General features: G+C 50.3%; 3 protein-coding genes across 3 annotated transcripts; 1 reads left to right on the forward strand and 2 right to left on the reverse strand.

Moving 5' to 3' along the window:
• Nucleotides 1–8,357: 8,357 nt before the first annotated feature.
• LTHEOB_11348 (uncharacterized protein) lies at nt 8,358–8,609 on the forward strand (the record flags this gene model as incomplete). Its single annotated transcript, XM_035508094.1, has 1 exon — nt 8,358–8,609. The coding sequence occupies one exon, from the start codon at nt 8,358–8,360 to the stop codon at nt 8,607–8,609; it is 252 nt and encodes an 83-aa protein (XP_035366565.1).
• A 3,437-nt stretch (nt 8,610–12,046) lies between these two features.
• Nucleotides 12,047–12,499, reverse strand: LTHEOB_11349 (Transcription factor jumonji aspartyl beta-hydroxylase protein; the record flags this gene model as incomplete). The annotated part of the gene is made up of 1 exon (XM_035508095.1): nt 12,047–12,499. One exon carries the CDS (start codon nt 12,497–12,499, stop codon nt 12,047–12,049), a length of 453 nt encoding a protein of 150 aa, XP_035366566.1.
• Nucleotides 12,500–13,985: 1,486 nt separating this feature from the next.
• Nucleotides 13,986–15,016, reverse strand: LTHEOB_11350 (Cytochrome p450 pisatin; the record flags this gene model as incomplete). Its single annotated transcript, XM_035508097.1, has 4 exons — nt 13,986–14,453; nt 14,525–14,594; nt 14,651–14,940; nt 14,993–15,016. 4 exons carry the CDS (start codon nt 15,014–15,016, stop codon nt 13,986–13,988), a joined length of 852 nt encoding a protein of 283 aa, XP_035366567.1.
• Between the last annotated feature and the right edge of the window lie 1,755 nt (nt 15,017–16,771).

The following is a 16,771-nucleotide window of genomic DNA, read 5'->3' on the forward strand; positions in this document are numbered from 1 at the left end:
GCATCATCGATGGACGCCCATGTTTGCACAAATTTAAACTACGTCAACCTTCTCACTATCTTACGATCGCGTCATCGCTTCTCTCCAATGCAATTCCCCCAATTTATTCACACATACGAGGGACAAACGGACTCTGTGTATGTAAGTGGCGTTTAGATTATAATACAAGCCATGTACTGCACTAGTTCTACAAGTTACTGTCCGGAGTTCCTGTGGATCGCTGAGTTCATACCAAAGTTCATCTTAATCATTTTACGATTCCAATCATCAGCAATCAAGCCGTAACTAGGACACTTTTTGGAAAATTGGTTGAAGAAACGATAAAAAAGAACAGTAATCACCGAACCAGCCACGTAGACGATTTCGGTGTTCACGGAAAGAAGAGGTAAAATCGGCCACTTTCGGCGGTTTGCTCCATCCTTTTATAGTTCAAGCTTTCAAGCAATCTCTTATTACCATCGTACTATTCCAGTTTTGAGTTGGAACCAAGCAAGAATACTCGCTTCTCCTGAATCTCGACAAACAAGCTGTGCGATTATACCACGACAAACCTTAAATCAGAAGGCGGTTCGTTTGGAGTCACGGAGGGATGTAAACTTGCTGAGGCTTTAGTTACGACCATCATACCCCCGCCGCCCTTCAACATCTGGATAAACATCCAGATCCCAGATTATTAAAGTATCATGTCACATGCTAGTCATATATTTAAGCTTCTCTCTTTGTAATATAAATATTCAGTCGTTATTCTATAGTCTAATAGTGAACTCTCTTTTTCTTCCTTTTACTTTCGTACCCGATATCTTTACCTCTTTCGGTTAATACGCAACACAGATATCCCCTCAGACCCGGCTAACGTTCTGGGCCAAGCCAACAGGCAGTGCAGGACAAAGGTAAAAGCATCATTAACGACCCAATCTTCTCCATTGACGGAGACGCAAGCCCAGCGAGATCGTTTGCCTACAATCTCCGAGTACTACAAGAGACTCCAAGGCGCACCGGGAGCGGTGTTTTCCCACGCCTAGACAAAAATAGGATCGCCTGATGCTCTTAAATAAAGCAGCAAAACAATAAGGGGCAGGCACAGTGCGCGGAGAATCAATCGATGTCATACAGGTAAAACTGTATTGATGTCCAGGGTTTGCAGCAAGCGGAAGCGGATTTCAAGCGGCCTTTGAGGATCTGGTTGATCAGGTTTCAAGCTCAATCGCTTGTCAGCATACATACGCCATATTTCTGCATCATTAGATTCTTACTTTAAGGGGTATCCTTAGGGCTCCAGCTCCGTATAATAAAGATAACGACCTCTCCGGAGCCGTAGCACCGGAAATTCCGCTTATAATATAACCTAAACCTATTGAGGGAGGAACATGACATTTCTTCGCTTGACAAGTACTTGCTAAGCAGTCGAGCAAGCTAAGCGCAGGCAGGCCCGCTTTGTTTAATTACCCTAGGGACATCCCGGACCCCGCGTGCGCTTGGTAAGCAGATCAAGCGCGAACCCTGCTGATGTCGTAGAGCATCTGGCCATGCGGACTGATGCGAGTAGAAAGGGGCATATAATTACCTGCGGTAAATTGTTCTATAGAATGCCACACGGGCAGACAGCAAACTTTCATCCGACACTGAGATTGTGTGTTTGCTGAATAACGGCGACGCAATATAGCTAGAGTTTATTGTTATGCTCCACCTTCACGGTTTGTTGCAGTTGAAAAGGAATTCTGATTTATTAATTCGCTGCGCATTAATAAATTAAAACTTTGGCGCTTGCGGGGTAGATTGTTTGATTAGACAGAGCGAAGGTCAATTATTTGCCTGGCCTGTCGCATCTAAACTGACAAAAAATACTCTGTCACTCCCAAGACCGTTGACAATGGAATCGTCGCCTCAACAGTGCAAGGGTACTCTGGAGAATGGCACGGGCCGCCTCGCCTTCAGGTCAGATGATGTTGTTCGCTGCAACAAGCTCCTGACCGGCCTCCAGTTGTCTCGGTAAGTCTTGTTCCAAAATAAACAGTCGTTGGTAGCTGATTTGGGATATAATTCAGCCCATCAGCCGGGACACAGCGCCGGCACCGTTGGAGGCAGATCAGAAACTCTCAGCGGCGCGATGATGGGGGGTAGTGGCAGAACACTCCGGGACGAGTCCCTTCACCATGTGAATGGGAATGGACACTCTTAACCGATCTCATGCTCGAAAAAAAAAAAAAAAAAAACCACCACCCTATCATAGCTCACCTAAGTTTCCAATCTGCAGCCAAAGCCCTTTCACACTTCTGTAGAGTGCCGATATTCGGAGAAATTATAGGCTCAAGCTGTAATCATACGAGTGTTACAGTCAACGTCGCGATTTGCGACTACGCCTGCGGCCGTCGTGATCATCATGGCGGCCACGATGACGATGGCCACTGCTCCACCCTTTCAGGCAACAAGCCTGCTTGTACACGCCGTCACGAGCCTAACCGTTGCCACAACCGTGCACTCGATGGAGGCATCTGCAAGGAACATACCCAATCTGTCTAGATTTACGTGGGCAATGTCATAAACCACGCGGCGGGAGCCGTTTACCGCAACATGGAGGCCATGCAGTTGCAGTGCAGAACCGTCGCTGGCTACGAGCTGATATGCGTCAGCGAAGTCCTTGAGGTCGGTGGGGAGGAGAGGCAGGAAATGCATGTTTGTGTTACAAACCTTACTAATGGCTCATCGATCTTTCCAAAGATGTGCAGTCGGTTTTGGCGTTCACACAACCAGACCCTCAGACCCACTCCGCTCCTAAACTGCCACTAAAACCCGCAAATTCCGTTTGGCCCCTTCCTGACGTGACCTCCCCGCATTTTCCTAAAGAAAAGCTTGCAGATGTCGCGGCAACGGAGCTGCAGAAGACGGACGACATCCCCAGTGATGAGTTGGAGATTATTTCGTTGGCGCTCCATCAGCTCAAGGGGGTAAACTGGCTGGGGAACACAGCCATCTTCCGCGTCCTTCAAGTATTTGCCCCGCCAGATACAGTGTTCTTCGATCTCGGTGATCGGCTGGCAGCCGGAAGTCGAACCTGGGATGACTGGGTTGAAAATCGGCACTACGATGTCCGGGGTGCTACGGAAGTGTTTGTTCCACTGCACCTCTGTAAGCAGCAGCATTGGCTACTACTTCACTTCAATCTCACCGAAAGAAGAGTTACGTCTTTTGACTCGATGAAATCACTCAGCTCGCGCATTAACCTCCTCCAAGTGGCTAAAGCCATTATGGCTTCAATCGGCCTACAGCGGGACAACTCATGGGAGTTATGCGACGCTATACAGGTACCAAAAAAAATGTGGATTCCTTTTGACAACAGAGTATTAATCTGAACATATTGTGGCGCAGGCATTCCAGCAGGAGAAAGACGATGTTGTAAGCTGTGGCGTATTCGCCCGAGTACACTTCATATACATCGCAGCCAAGAGGAATGTCCCAACCAAGACCGATGCGCGACTATGGCGCTTCTTATTTAGCTCCGCCATCCAAGCTAATGGCACTTCACCCGCCTACTCGCCACCCGAGATACCAGAGCTTGGTTTGAACTCAGAGTTCATTACTTCGGAACGATACCTTGAAGTAGCCAAAGTCTGCAAGTTGTTATCGACGAATTTGGATCTTGCGAACGAGGCCTCTCAGGTCCTGTCCAGCCTCTCTCATCGTGTGGAGACCGCCAAAGCTACCATAACGAGAAGACCTGGAAGCTACTGGGTCAGATATAGAGCATTGAAAGTCAATGCTCGAAAGAGCAACCTAAAGCCGCACCAGCCACCCGGATGATGATGCTGCATTGAAGCAATTACTGGACGGATTCATTGTCGGCGCAGAATCGCGAAAGAAGGCTCTCCAGGCCGAACTAAAAACGCATAAAACTCATATTAAAGCCACTCATCCCGCTGTAGCAGCCGCCTCTGATATCCATTCTCTTACTCGATCGCGTCTCGAGGAAGCCCAGAAGATCAAGCACAAGGCCGCTCAGTGGATACAAACGATAAGGCTTCGCCTCAGGGCTACCTTAAGCAAACTGGAAGCAGACATGAAGGCAGCTGATGAGCTATAAATAATTCGCTTGTTTGTCTTTTTTTTTTCCACTTTCTAACAACGACAAAAAATGAAGTTTCCTTTTTCAACACTTCAACGAATCAATTTTGCTCGCTGCAGATTCTTGCAGGGCTGGCCATTTCAATTGCTGGCGGCCTGAATGTGTCTTTTTAGACTACGATCCCGGGGCAGAAGGCAGGATGGCAGGACAGCTTTTACATCTCTTATACGTTGACAACTGCGCAGACATGCCCATGCGGCCGGCAAAAGCGTGGTAGACTTAAGAGTTGTGGCAGCTGCCACCAGCATGTCCTCAGAAGCGCCGCATGTGAGGCTCTCATCGTCTTCCCCAGGCGTGTCTCACCGCCTGCACCTACCTACACATCCTCGTCGATGATACTATGCGCCCGTCGGCAACGCTCTCTTCCCTGAAATCGTCGGCCCCGGCGGAAGCATCGCCAGTGAAGTCTCCCTCACTGGAGTCGATGTCGTGACGTGCATGTCCGGCATTTGGGCGGGATGCACAGGACTGTCGGCGGACGGAGGATGCGGGAAGCGTTTGGGCCGTTTAGCTACGACTTTCATGGTGACACAGAAGCATTTGCCTCTGGCCCTCTATCGCAGTTCTTTCATCTTCCATTTTCTTAATTTCTCTCCTCTTACCGTTATCTCTCAGCTGCCACTTAATACTCTGAGTTCTTTGTCCTGCAGAGCATTTATATAGAAAGGTCGGGCTGTTATGTGCACTGATTCCCATCCAGAGCCTGAAGTCGGACCTGCCAGATGAAGAAAAATAAAGAACGAACAATGAATCACGACAAGGCAGACTACACAGAGTATGTTGTACAGACTGATTAGTCGTGACCCCTGTCGCCAAGATGGCGAAGGGCGTGAGTTTGTATTGTATTTATGTATAGAGAGGTCAAGTTTGATACTTCAACAGCCGTACCCTCTTCGAGCTCTGCCAGAGGTTCCCTTCCATTCGCAATGTCTCCCCCGCTATTCTCGGGTATTCTTGGCTCTCAGAATTGATGTACAGCTCCATTTCTTGGAAGCAGCCTCCCCTTTGAAACTCATCCAGGACGGCGCCCCCCACCACGATACGCTTCGAGCATCACCGTCTTCGTTGAGCACGAGAAAAGTATCGCCAGCCGCAAATTAGTAACTAGCCGAACGGCTTTTAGGTTCGCTGAAATTTTCTTCAACCGCGTCATATCAGGACCAGTCGTCAGAAAGATTGCTGACGACATTCCTTCTCCGCAATTGCAGCAGAGCAAAAGATTGCCGTGCTTCCTCATTGGGCTTGGGACTCGCTTCTTTCAGAACATCCAGCCTATGAATACAACAGGGATCACTCAGAGCAATTCTCAGCCTCAAGAATGCCTTCATGGTCGGACTAGGGTCTAAGCAATAATTGTCGAACTTCCTTGCACGACCGAAGGGCTGGGGCAGCATCGCCACCTCTTCAGGGTCGTCAGCGACGTGCGGCTCACCGTGGATGTAGTAGAAGTTCCACATCAAGGTCCGCTCCGCCTAGCCCCGATTATTCTCCCAATCGCGTCTTTAGCCATGCTCGTGCGCTGGAGAGGATGGGGGGGAATTTCGTGATAATTTTACCGAGCTCCTGCTCTCTAAGTTCGGTGTCGATGCTCTGATTAGCGTGTTCGAGTCGCTGGAATCCCTTCCCTGACTGAGATCGGCGTGGTGGTTGGTCTCGCTGGCGCGGCCCGTGGCTTTTCGTCGACTCCGCTCTCGACGGAAGGTGTCCGACAGTCCTCTCGACACCTCAAGAGACATTCTCTGGTATCATCAGTGGTGAACTTTGGGGAGCTTTTCTAATTGTGCCGAACTGCGGTATGCAACATTTGCGGAAATGGAAGAGCTGTGATTGTATCTGAAACTCACATACCTCGAGACCGATATCCCCATCCAAAAGGCCCAGCTACTGGGTAGTAGCTAAACGCCGGTGCGTACACTGGCAGCCTGCGGCATTGCAATGGGTATCGTCATGCTGTCATACCATGAGCGGGTGCGTAGGTATGACTTCTGCCCATAACCGTAACCAAGCAAACTTTTTGCCCTGGCTGCCCACTCCGGAACCGGATATGGCACCGGTGCCAGACCAAGTACATAGATAGCAGCGTCTATATACTTGGCCTCACTGCTTCGATGGAGGGATTGCAGGAGTAAAACATCGTTGTGGGCTGTATAGGTGCCTACAATGGATAGATGTCCTATTGCGACAATGATAAGTACACAAGTTGATTAGTCTACCAAAGCTCCGCACAGAGTGAGGGGATTGTAAACATACCAGCGCACACCACCGCCCTTTTCTTCTCCGTGAAATTTTACAAATAGACGACAGATTGGCAGTGGGTAGCAGCGCCGACGCGAGTTCTTATCGCTCTTCCCTCACGCTGCCGCAAGGATATTATTTCCATTTTCTTCGACCTGAGTGAAAGTCTTTTTAATCACGCATACACGAGGGGCTTCCGAAACAACGAAACACGCAGCTATTAACCTGCCACATTCCAAGATTGATCTCCGGGCAGCAACGCCACCGCACCACCAGAGTAGCACGTACGAAAATCGCCTGCAGCACACGGGTTCAAGCCTAGACGTTTCATACCATCGCGGAGCTCTTTCAGCCACCCAATAAACGCGGTCAGTTGACCCGTGGTCTGCAGGGGGCCTGCGCTTCCGATGACCGGCGCAAAGTTGCTTTTCTTTTTCATGGAAAACCTAAATCCTGGCCTGTGGTACCGCCGAATTCAACCTATCGCACTCCTGGAATAATATATGCATCCCCTTGTCGTTATTCCGCGCTGAGGTTCGGCTGCGAGAGTGAGCTGTACGGAAGCGTTTCACAGAGCGATGGGGCGCATATTATCGAACGGTGGGTGCATTCAAGCTAGCCCTGTTTAGAAACGAGGGCTCGAAATCTATACAAAGAGTGTCAGATTAATCGACAGCAACGCTGCTACTACCGTCACTTTGTACTGCTACCAACCTGGCAACATTCCCTTTCCGTCATTATCTACCCGAGCGGAAGCAAGTTCGGGGCGTGGAAGGCACCGGGGGCAGATGATAACCATAGAGATCGCCGATCCAACGGCAGGCTCCTCACCTGGCCCCAAGACTAAAATTTTAATCTGATAAAGCCTCTATATCTGTATACACTCAACGGGACGAGAGAATCAATAGAGATAGCACCGTTGTCTTCGTCTTTTTCCAAAGGTAGAAGTCCCCGTCATTGAGGTCTAGCCAGCTCGTGTCCTCCCATCATCATCATCAAGCTGGGAAACAAAAGACATCATCTGCCTCTTCGTTAACATCTGCGCGGTCGTTGCTGTATAACTCGGCTGCTAACGCGTCCGGCTATTGCTGGCTGGCTGGCTAGTAATCCTCACCAGGCCTCTATTATGCTCTTTTTCGTCTTGATTCTTGATGGCGCCTGGGTGCCCTTCTCTCGCGTAGCACTCCCGTGCGATGGAGTTGGAAGCCTAGCGCTGCTAATTCTTGGGTTGGGAGGATCTTAAAGGCTGGGTAAGACGGTGACGTAAAGCTGCGTGTCAAGCATAGCCTGCGGCGCGTCTCCCTTCTCGTTAGCCATGATTTCGGTGGTTTCGTACGGTCGCGCGCATGAATGCGAAGGATACTGGGTTGGGTTTGAGCTACTGGTGGTGGTTGGTGGGCCGTAGCAGATTTGGCCCGATAGCGTGGAGCCTGCAGGTTGGACTTTGGGGTCTTCAGCAGGCTACTTTTTGGCTCGCGCATGAGATGTTGACTTCTACTGCCACCACAGCCAGAAGCTAATTGCAGGAGACATCAAATTTAAAGAGTCTTCCTAACAGCGACTCGGCCCTATTCATCCCTACCCGCTTCAATCAGCTGATACTTGAAAGAGGGATTAGAGCACCTCGACTCTGCACCGAGCCCTAGAGACTGTCACGTGAAAACTCTATGCGCGGTGTGGGCAAGCGCAATTGCCAAGGGAGGTATTTGCTGCTGGGTTTCCGGTACCCAACACACGGCTCGTCCACCTCCTCTGGTTCTCACCCCGGCCTTGGCGAGCAGAGATAATCAAGACCACCCAAAGTGTTATTCCGCCGTTACACCACCATCTCGCAAACACTAACAATTAGTGGCCCGACATGTCTCCGAAGGAAATCACTACGAAATCGGGTGGTGAACCCACTGAGCCCGTTAAGGTCAAAAAGGAATCTGCTGCACCTTCCGCCATGAGGGGAGTGCTACTAGCGTATCAGAGCGTATAAAAGAACATTCCTGGTGCTTACATGCCGCCTCCATCATCATCACCTCCCGACAAGGACGACGATACATCCAGTCTCAGATCGACTATGAGTTGGAAACTTGTTCACCCAGGAGGACCTGAGTCCTCCAACGGCGACGTTAGGAAGATGAAAAAAGCCAAGGCTCGGCAGAGCGCCAAGGACGTCGAGGAAGACGGCGGCGAGATACTCGAGATGGAGGAGATGAGGAATGATAAGCATCTCCTGGCGTCCAAGGAGAACGACATCAGCAAGTAGGCGAGTGATGCAAGGGCCAACGAAAAGGGTGCCAGCAAGAGATCATCTGCTGGCCGATCAGTTCGATGGCCTGGTCAATTATTTTCCATTCGGGAGTTACCGGTCTTTGAGTCTTCTTTCCTCTTCAGTACCTAACTTTTGGATTGGAACCAGGACAAAACGAACCCCCATTCACACTCGAGACATCTGCAGCAATTTCACATGTCAAGTAAACACCGGACGGGCAAGCGTCAAGTCGATTCAATCACACAGCTAATCGATGCTCTTCTTCCCGCAGTATATCTTCGTCGCTGCCTCAGCCACTGTTGCTACTGCTGCTATCTACTGCCAGCAGAACAGGTTCCAGTTTCGTTAATGCGTGGGTTACAGCAGGTCCTGCGAGCCATGTCGGCGCTATTTTCCTCGTCGATCATCCGCCGCCGACATCGTGGGCGCGCCGTTACCCGCCCGCCGGTAGCTCCAACTCCACCAACCATCGATTCTGACACCGAGCGGAGTCTCCGCCTCTCCATCGGTCCTCGTATACTGCAGTCCCTGCTTCTTTTATTCCGGTCCGCCTCGCGTCCTCGGCCACCGTCGCCGGACGTCGCGTCGCAACAGGCCCATGTCTGCTCCACAGGAACAGCAGAAACGGCGGCTGTTCGACACATTGCCGGCGCGTGGTTTGGACAAGGGTATGTAGAATGGCGAAGGCCAGAGGATTGCCTGTGACAGAGCTAGAGCTAAGTGGTGCACTTAACAGATAAGCGTAATGGCGAGAGTTGCACCCGATCGATTAGCCAGGTCCACCGCCATCCTGCGACAAAAGGTCAAAATAGACTTCGCCTTAGCGGCGTCGGCTAGAGAAAAACGTTTAACGCGTTTAGGCAAGCTTCGGGCTGAGCTCCGAGCTCCAAGTGGCCCGTCGGCTGTAACGTTGCGGAGGTGCCTCCGAGTGGCGGTTCCGAACGACTGACTAAGATCCTGCAACACCATGCTGCGCCGCGTCGCCGTATCTCGCCACGGAGCTTACACAGTGTGATACAGCGCGGTCCCCCTCAGCACTACAGAGAGGGCGTGGGTGACTGACCGTTTAATCCTGACGAGAAACTCCCTCACGTTCGCCGTGTGTGATTCGAGAATTCGGCCAGGGTGCACCTCTCAACAAGGCTGACGAGTCATTATGATGCCGTAATTCCGAGAACAGCGGCGCCGTGATGCTCAGGCTTCTGATACGAGGTTTGATGGCGGCGGCGCGTCAAACCCGTGTGGAGTACAGGAGCGAGGCGAAGAGGTAGAACGATTGGAATGGAGAGAGAGTAGTGACGGTGGCGGCGATGGTAGCGGTGAAGTGCGGTGGCCGACGTCGGAAAGTCTCGGGTAAACTCATACCTAGGCGAGCGCGCCGGAGCCACTCGCTCAGCAACAGCAACAGCAACACCCTACCACAGGCCGCGCAGTGCTGAGAGAATACGCCGGTGCCGACGTCACCGCCACATTTGACCGGAGCGTCACCCGCAAGCCGCCCGGGCGACGCCGACTTCCACGACGTCGCCATCGACAGCAATCGCTACGCCCTACATTCAAGTTCGAGCACCCCGTCCCAACGTAAGTTAGGCCGTCCGCAAAGCAACTTCCCCTCACCCTTTTTTTTCCCCCTCCTGTTTCCCGCTCAAACTGACATCGTCGTCGCAACGAGTAGCCACTCCTGCGCACGCACAGGCGCCCGATCGAAGCCGCGAGGTTCGATTCCTCCGGGGTCATACGAGTCACCCTCTACCATCTCCGTAACTCAATTCTCGTCCTTGCAATCTGCCGACCTACCTCCTTCGAGTTTTACCTTTACTGACCGTCATGTCCTCCCGACCGAACTTCAAGCCCCACGGTCTTTTAAATAGACGGCCTCTAATACGGTTTTAGCGATGTTTTTAAAATCTATAAAGTCGTATAATCTAAAATAAATATGGGTCGCTAATAGAAGAAAAAAATTAGACGAAAGAACTATCGCTAATCTCTTACTTTCTAAGACCTTTCGCACTTAATATTATATTATATAATACTAGGGAAGCGATATTATATACGGGCGAGGTAGTAGAAACTTAATAATAAAATATCTGTGACGAGATCTTGATGCAGCTGGTAGCACGGTAGTATAAGGTAGTATGCACCGATGGCGAAACAGTCTTACATTTACGCAAGGATGCTGCAAGGTTGGCAAGATATCAGGCAAAGCTATCGAAAGTTGATGGTTGATGGTCACGAGAGCCTCAAAATGGAAGTAATTCGCGAGACTGTTGATGCATTTCTGGTTATTCTTCTAATTCACAAGTGGCGCTGACAATAGAAACCTTGAAAGTATAGCCGAGGCAAACAAAAGGATTATGAATCAGGTAATATGGTGATCAGCCGGTGAATATGCTCCCATTCCATCATTTCCCAGCGCGTGTGTGTTGCACCGTAACAAGAATCCTTCAGATCGCAGCTATCATGACGCAGCCATGATGCCATACATCGATTCTAGATCATTTACGACGATAGACCCGGCGCCATGGATGACAACTTGGTCAAGATAAGCAGCTGCTTTCTGGAGCGGGGCGTAAGTCACAGTGTCCCTTCATTTGACCTTCAGGACTCTGGTCATGGACTTTTCAGGGTTGACGGCGGCCATAAAGATGTAACCAACCATAAAAGGTAGTCGGTTTTCCTTCTCAAGGTAGTTGGGCCCGTAGATTTCTCGAAGCTGGTCATCGCATCCCTCTTGGATCAGCCGCAGTAATCCCCAACAAAATCGATGAAACCTCATGTAGTCAAAGCCCAGTTCAACAATTTCTCCCTGCAGAGCATTACACAGTTCACCAACAAGGTCGACTGTGGTAAGTTGACGAATAGAATCCTTGTGCTTGCGGCTTTTGCTTTCAGATGACCTTGTGAGCTCCAGAGTCCGCATTTCGGTCTGGACAAGGCCACTCGGGGACGCTGAAGGACTTTCTCCTCACACGTTCGCGTCCGCCAGAATCACCTTTAGATCCTGAATGTCGAAAGCAGCGCGTACTCCTTTCCGGCTTTGGTAATCTGCGGCTCTGGCGCCCTGCGCTGTTCAAGCGGCACAATAAGCCACATCTTCGGCGCACCAGCGAGGACGGTCGACATCAACAGAGCTAAAGAATCCATCCTCAACATACATCGCTGTGCACGACCTCGCCGTTTCACTCACGTACTCATAAGCCGTGTGTACACCCGGGACCTGCGGTCCCTGAGTCTACGCTAGCCGCTCTCCACAGCTGACCAGCGGTTCCTCAGGCAAGCCCGCGGTCGCCCACCAGCCCGACGACAGCAGCTCGGTTGGGATCACGATATAAGGGCGGACTTTGGGACGCGCCAAGCTGGCAGCCTTACGCATGGCAGCGTAGAATAGCGCTCGCCGGTCAAGCTCCTGGTCATGGTTACTGGTTCTCAGGTCAGGCATAGACAGCGTCGCAGGCTTGTTGTTGTTGGAGATGAGCACTGCGCACGCTAGGTCCGCAGGTCGGCCAGCCCCGACCGCCGCAACAGCTCCTCAGCTTTACGGCAGCGAATTGGTGGTTGCCTTCAGCGCTGTTGGCAATCATAGCTAAGCCACTGATCTTGCTCGCATCGACACCACGCATGACACCCTCGCCAGTGCGCACCTTGCTGCAGCTAGTCTGCTTGGCGTCTGGGAAACCCTGTAGCATGACGAAGATGGCGGGCACCAACTGCGCATCCATCCGCTCGCGGCCGAAGCGCAGACTACCCTCGTAGGCGCTGGTAGGCTTGGATACCACAGCACATGACGGGGGCGAGGGACGAATCTCTTGCTCGGCGATGGCGGCGAGCCGCTGATCTATGCGTTTTGCAAGCACGAGAGCGCCCTTTTTTGATGTGGCGGGCATGCTGCTTGGTGATTTGAAGGTGCAGCTTGGAGTCGCCGCTTTGGGCCGGGGCTGTGTATTCCTGCTTAAGGTCAAGGTGTGAACTGCGTAAGGGGATGGAACACTTGCAACTAGCAGGCTGGAAAAGCTCTCCAGTACGTCTTCTACAGTACGGCTTGCTACTATGACACTTCTCACATCTGCGGGCTATGGTATGACTAGTGGTGCTGCTGCTAGCTGTTGTTACTGTTTCTGTGGGTGGTTCATCGTTGTGGAGGACGAGTCGCGTAGTGTGAGGCTCGATATTCGGGCAGAAAACACTATACCAGAAACGCTTTAGCGGCGGATTCGGCTTTAGGACAACTCGAAATTTAATTTTCAGCATGGTGCGTCAGTATCTGATCGTATGGCGAACAACGATATACTGGAGATTTCTTTAGAAAGAGTTATCGATGCTACTTCCTTCGTAGCTTTCTGTTCTCTAGCGCTATCCGCAGCCGGGGACAGAAATTCTCAGGCCTTATATTCGACGTTGGCATTGATGAGATTAAGCTCTCCAGCACGGGAGGAGACTTGGGCAGCGTTTAGTTTTAGGGCTGGCCACATGGCTGACGTGTGCTGGGGCCGCTAGTAGTATCCAGTTATAGTAGCTCACTACAATGCGTGCCAAAGTTGATGGAAAATGAGTTGAATCACCTCGGTTGTATGTAATTGGATAAATATATTAGCTTATTCATTATGAGATGGCTTTGGGCTCAGCACCAAGTAGATTGAAACAAGGATCAATACACTCATTCATCAATCATTCGACCGATCAAGCCCCAAATCCCATGATATTCTGTCCTCGCAAAACTCACGAGCTATATTTAGGAACTGACAGCCACTATCCCCTCCGATGAACTCCGACTATAAGATTCATCTGCGTCACGAAGAAATGATTTCTTGTCTGCAACTCCATATCCGGCTCGGCCAGATAAAAGTCGAATTTCCGAACCAATTGCGGCACCAACTTATTGATCTCCATCAAGCTGATGTTTTTGCCAATACAAGTTCTCGACCCATGGCCAAACTACTTAGCATTAGTACTGAAGAGCATCAAATGTGTGGAGATAAGGCTTGCCGGTAGAAAATATCTGTCCATCCTTAGCTTCGCCTCCTTCTCAACAAGCCATCTCTCCGGCTTAAACTGATCGGCATCCTCGCCAAAGACGTCTTTATTCGTATGGGCCACCCATGCATTAATTCCAAGCGTAGTCTGTTTTATGATTAGCTGTGTCTTCAGCTGGAAAAGTGTCAAGGGAGACTTTACTCCCTCCGGGAAGTATCGGCCGGCAAGCTGTATACCACCCTCCGGAACCACCCTGCCAAGAGGATCGCCGACTGCAGGGTATAATCTCAAGCTTTCTTGAATGACAGCTTGTAGGTACGGCATGCGCTGTGCCTCACTAAAGTTGACTGGATCGGAGAGTTCTCCAGCCGCAGCTTTCTCATCAATCTCCATTTGGAGCTATTGGCAACCAGAGTCAATGCATGATTTCTCCTCGTGATACAGGGTACTTGCCTTCCTCAACGCCTCTGGAGTCTTTAGCAAAAACCACATGATCGAAGTAAGAGTGATGCTAGTTGTGTCGCTTCCGGCCGCAACATTCGCGAGGCAAGTTACCATGATGTGATCCATAGTGAAGTTCTGTGGCTCTTCCTCGTGCAACTGCAATAGCTTTGCCAAAAAGTCTTCGTCCTGCAGTGTTTTCTCCGAGCCTTTGTTTGCTTCCATTCGAGCTTCGACCTGCGTTGCTATGAATCGTAAGAGCTCGACTAAGCCGCTTCCGGAGACCATGTTGTTGAGTCTAAATAGCAACTTGTGGAATTCTGGATAGACACCCACAATTGTGCTATATCGTTGATACTTGTGCACGGCGGACATAAGGTGCTGAACGTCTTCGCCAGCATCGAGAAACCCAAAACGCTTTGCAACCTAAATATAGGTTAGTGGTTGGTTATTCTAACAAGGGTATGAAATATTGTATGGACGATTCCTGAGCTTACAGTAATTCTTCCAACAACGTCGAAGGCAAAGCACTGAGTCCAATGCTGGAAATTAAACTTCTCACCAGTTCTATTACTCTGTTAACATCCAGACTTTCTCTACGTATGCAAGTGATGCCTGCATACCTTGAAAAGTCCACAAAGCGTTTCTCGATCAACTGAATACAGTCATTGACCGCATCTTGCATCCTGACCACCATCGACATGGAGTACAAGTTGGAAACCTTTTTTCTGTTCTCTGCGTGTTTCTTGATGTTTCTGTCGGAGAACAAGTCCGAAACGTGAGGGTCAGGTGTGGCAGCTACCGTATACCATCTGCTTTTAACAAACTTCGTACCGGCGCCGTAAATCGGTTTCAAAGCGGCCGAATCATCGATAGAGTAGTAGTTAGGTGCAATACGAACAACTGGACCTGACTGATATGTAAGAGCCTTTGAGTCATAAGTGTGTCGTCTTCGGTATTCTTACCGTATTTTCGATGGAGCTCGACATTTGTCTTGTGGAAGTTGCCGTGCCACGCCTGCCAAAGGAGCCAGATGCGGGAGAATCGCGCGAGGAAGGGCCCTGGTGTAGAACGGAGGGGGTGGAGTAATACGCGCGCAAAAAAGAGAATGAAGACAGCAATTAAACATCCCGTCGAGACGAAGAGAGGGTGGCTGAGGAGAGGATTGGCGACCAAGATCAATGAAGGCATTATAGCGAGAAGGCTCATGCAACCTTTGTCTGAATAGATTTGAGTTAAAGCACTCATGGTACTACTTTCAAGCCTTCTAATACTTCGATGGCTGGCCTCTCTAAACTCATTTTACTTGTTAGTTTTAGACTTAGCTCACGTCGGATCTTGTTTGCGCCGAATTCCGCGTCGTTTCGATCGAATTAGGGTATGATCTTCAATGAAAGTTACCCTGCTAGCTCATCTTCCGGAATCCGCGGCCTCCGTATTTGGAGCTCGGATCTCTCCACCCGTGGGCTCCGGCGGGTGTTTGCGCACGAAATAGCATGTGAATCTTTAGTCTGAGGATGTTACTACGTCCTTTAAAGATCTAAAACCTAGTCAAGGCGGAAAATGTGGGTTTCATTTGAGTAGGTAATAGAAGACATCTAATGTAAAATGGTTACTTCACAAAATTAGTTCTTTAGCAGGCGATGGGATGAATAGAATAACGTCGCTGAGTACTGCGTGTGCGAGGGCCATGTTACTGTAATTGCCACCTGTTTTAGAAACCAAGCGAGAGCGTACCGGAGGTGGGGCTTTTCGGACGTCTGGCTAGAAACACAGACAGAGGAAGCGGGGGTGGTGGAAGGACTTTCTAGCGCAGTAGACCAACATCTTGGAAGGGCCCAGGATCTTACTGAGGCGTGAAGCAGCGGGCTCGCTTAAGATACGCGCCTTCAAAACTAGGACGGCTACACGAAGTTTTGCAAGGAGATCTCGGAAACAGTAATCGAGAACTTCTTTCCAGAGCTTTCTGAAGTGCGGAGGGTTACGAGGACCGAGACGGCCCTGATCTTTGGTGAGTAGATCGAATACAGTAGATCGAACACGTACCGCTAACAATTGATGAGATGAAGGAAGCTATATGTCAGGCCGATCCGTTCAAAGCACCGAGCATGGATAGAATTCCTGCGGCTGTAAGGCGCGAGCTGTAGCCAGCGGTTAACATGTACATCCGCCAGCTGTTCGACGCCAAGGGGATGAACCGGAGAAGGAGAGGTCGAGCCCACCACAGGCGGGACTAAGCTTCTCCCACTGCGACCACCTCCATGACTTAGTGGTGACGGCCAGAGAAGCCAAGGCCAGACCACTACTCTCGACCACTCTAAAACTTGAGGTCGCAATACACCCGTTCCGTATATATGGGTATCACTCGTTCACAAGTAGATAGGACCCTCGTAGTCAATGACAGTTACTGCGGCTGCTATCCGCTGAATTGCTTCAGTGACATTTAGAGAGCGGTAGTAAACCCTAGACGCTTGTGCATCTGTGTCCTCTGCCCCCTACTTTACGAAACCTTCCTCGGCACCAAGGACAAATGTAACAGTACAGCTGAATAAAGAGCAGAGGGGTATCGGTCTATTCCTATATATATTTACTTGAGATAGGCAAGAGGTCCGTCTAAATCTACCATTGGAAGCGAATGAGGCTACTAATGATATCCCAGACATAGTCCACGTTCAGAACTTCCAACGCCCTCCCCTCGTAGTAATCCCTTCATATGTAACAGTATTGACGACGGTTAAGCCCGT

This window comes from Lasiodiplodia theobromae (assembly GCF_012971845.1).
Source record: "Lasiodiplodia theobromae strain AM2As chromosome Unknown scaffold_47, whole genome shotgun sequence".
Taxonomy (NCBI): Eukaryota; Fungi; Ascomycota; class Dothideomycetes; order Botryosphaeriales; family Botryosphaeriaceae; genus Lasiodiplodia; species Lasiodiplodia theobromae.